This window comes from Trichinella spiralis (assembly GCF_000181795.1).
Source record: "Trichinella spiralis strain ISS 195 chromosome Unknown Scfld1356, whole genome shotgun sequence".
NCBI classification, from domain to species: Eukaryota; Metazoa; Nematoda; class Enoplea; order Trichinellida; family Trichinellidae; genus Trichinella; species Trichinella spiralis.
In genome coordinates this window covers 237,336-238,967 of record NW_003528295.1, presented here as the reverse complement: position 1 = coordinate 238,967, position 1,632 = coordinate 237,336, and the positions used below count along the sequence as shown (strand labels likewise).

The 1,632-nt window shown below is 46.0% G+C and overlaps 1 protein-coding gene across 1 annotated transcript; it reads right to left on the bottom strand.

Annotated features, from left to right (window-relative positions):
• Positions 1 to 1,200: 1,200 nt before the first annotated feature.
• Positions 1,201 to 1,584, bottom strand: Tsp_11308 (putative phospholipid-transporting ATPase ID; the record flags this gene model as incomplete). The annotated part of the gene is made up of 2 exons (XM_003369974.1): positions 1,201 to 1,317; positions 1,445 to 1,584. Coding segments are annotated over 2 exons (257 nt in total), but the record flags the coding sequence as incomplete, so codon positions are not given.
• Between the last annotated feature and the right edge of the window lie 48 nt (positions 1,585 to 1,632).

Here is a 1,632-nt window from a genome sequence, read left to right as displayed (position 1 = left end):
CCGGGACAGCCTGACCTGGCTGGGCAATTTCAAAAGACCCGGAAGGTCGAGTAGCCGGATCGCTAGAACACCTACAAGACTATGATGTGGAAGAAGTTCATTGCAGAGGACGGAAACACAACAATGCCGACGCAATTTCAAAATCAGAAATGACAATGGACAATGTGAATCATAGATCATCCCACAAATGAAATGCCTTCAGTTGCAGTAGGAACCGCGGCAGTTTCACTACCGTTGCGCCCTGCGCCGTGGGACTCAGTCATTTCCTCCGCTTGCTCCGAGATAAAACGCTGGAATGCTGTCAAGTCGGACGGCAACTTCTCGTCAGCCTTTCCCAAATTATCCCATCTGAGCCTTGTCGCGGCTGCGAGTTTCTCAATGCCAGAAATCACAGCAGTTCTGCCGCCAAAAGCTCTGCCTAACTGCGATCCTTCTCAATTTCTGTTAAACTGTCGAGGTGGCAGTCTATGTGGTCAGAGAGTCCCCCCATTGTCCATTCACCAGGGGTGATCCTAAGGAAGTTGAGTGTCAATTCTCTCACCGCATTATACTGCTGGTCAAAGCGTTCCTTCAGATTCTGTACTGCCACGCAGATACGTCAACTTGGCGTCATCTAAAGAAGCTCTGTCGATATTCTGCCCACTCGGTTATCATCAACTTCGCCTCATACTCTTTCTGGAGTATGCAGACTCGACGGTAGACTTTTTCAGTAGAGAAAAGCTGATCCTCTATCCTATCAGCTGCAGCATTCTTCATGCACAGTTGATCCAGATCATCTGCGAAAAACTAGAAACGTGATCAGCTTCCTTCGAGTGAAAGATCTCATTGTTTACAATTTATCTGTATCACCCACAATGATCTATCTGTAGATCGCGGGTTCCGTAGAATCACAAACATTTGGAATCTAACTTTCTCAGAAACCGGCTCAGAGGACCACGTTGTTTTGAACACAACGCAATCTGATGCTTAGTCAGTGAACTGCATGTTTTCGTTGGTTTCTTGATTTTGGCAGATCAACTGTCAATCTGCAAGAACGATTCAAATGCGATCAAACGCAACCCCTTGTGGGTGGTTTATTTTATTAGATCTAACGGCAAAGACAAGTTCAGTGCTTCAGTTATCACGCACGTAAACTCTGCATCACACAAACAAGCTGAACTGCACCGCTCCAAATTATGCACAAGCACACTTCACTGCACCTCAGCACACTGCTGCACCTACACCACTAGACTTGCGAGCACACCAATCGCTCCAAGCACACGTAACCACAAAGCAATCACACGTTGTCTTTCCGAAATCTAGCTCGAGATTTGCCACCTAGAAGATTCTTTGAACCGCTGGCTTTCATAAGAATAGCACAGGCTAGCATCGGGTAGTGGGAATGCCTCCTGTCATTTTGAACAGTAAAAGCAAACCATCAATAATGTCGTGCCGAGTTTCTTACATTGGCACCACCAAGTCCATCGCCATTCACTGGAGGGGCTGGCTGACCAGCAGGATCTGCATCGGGACATGGATTATCAGGCATGCAAAGTGCACGATTGTCTAATTGCTCATTGATTGAAATCTTTCCCTTGTGATTAGCTGTAATATTTTTTCATTTCATTAGATCAAATATTCCATTTAGGATTA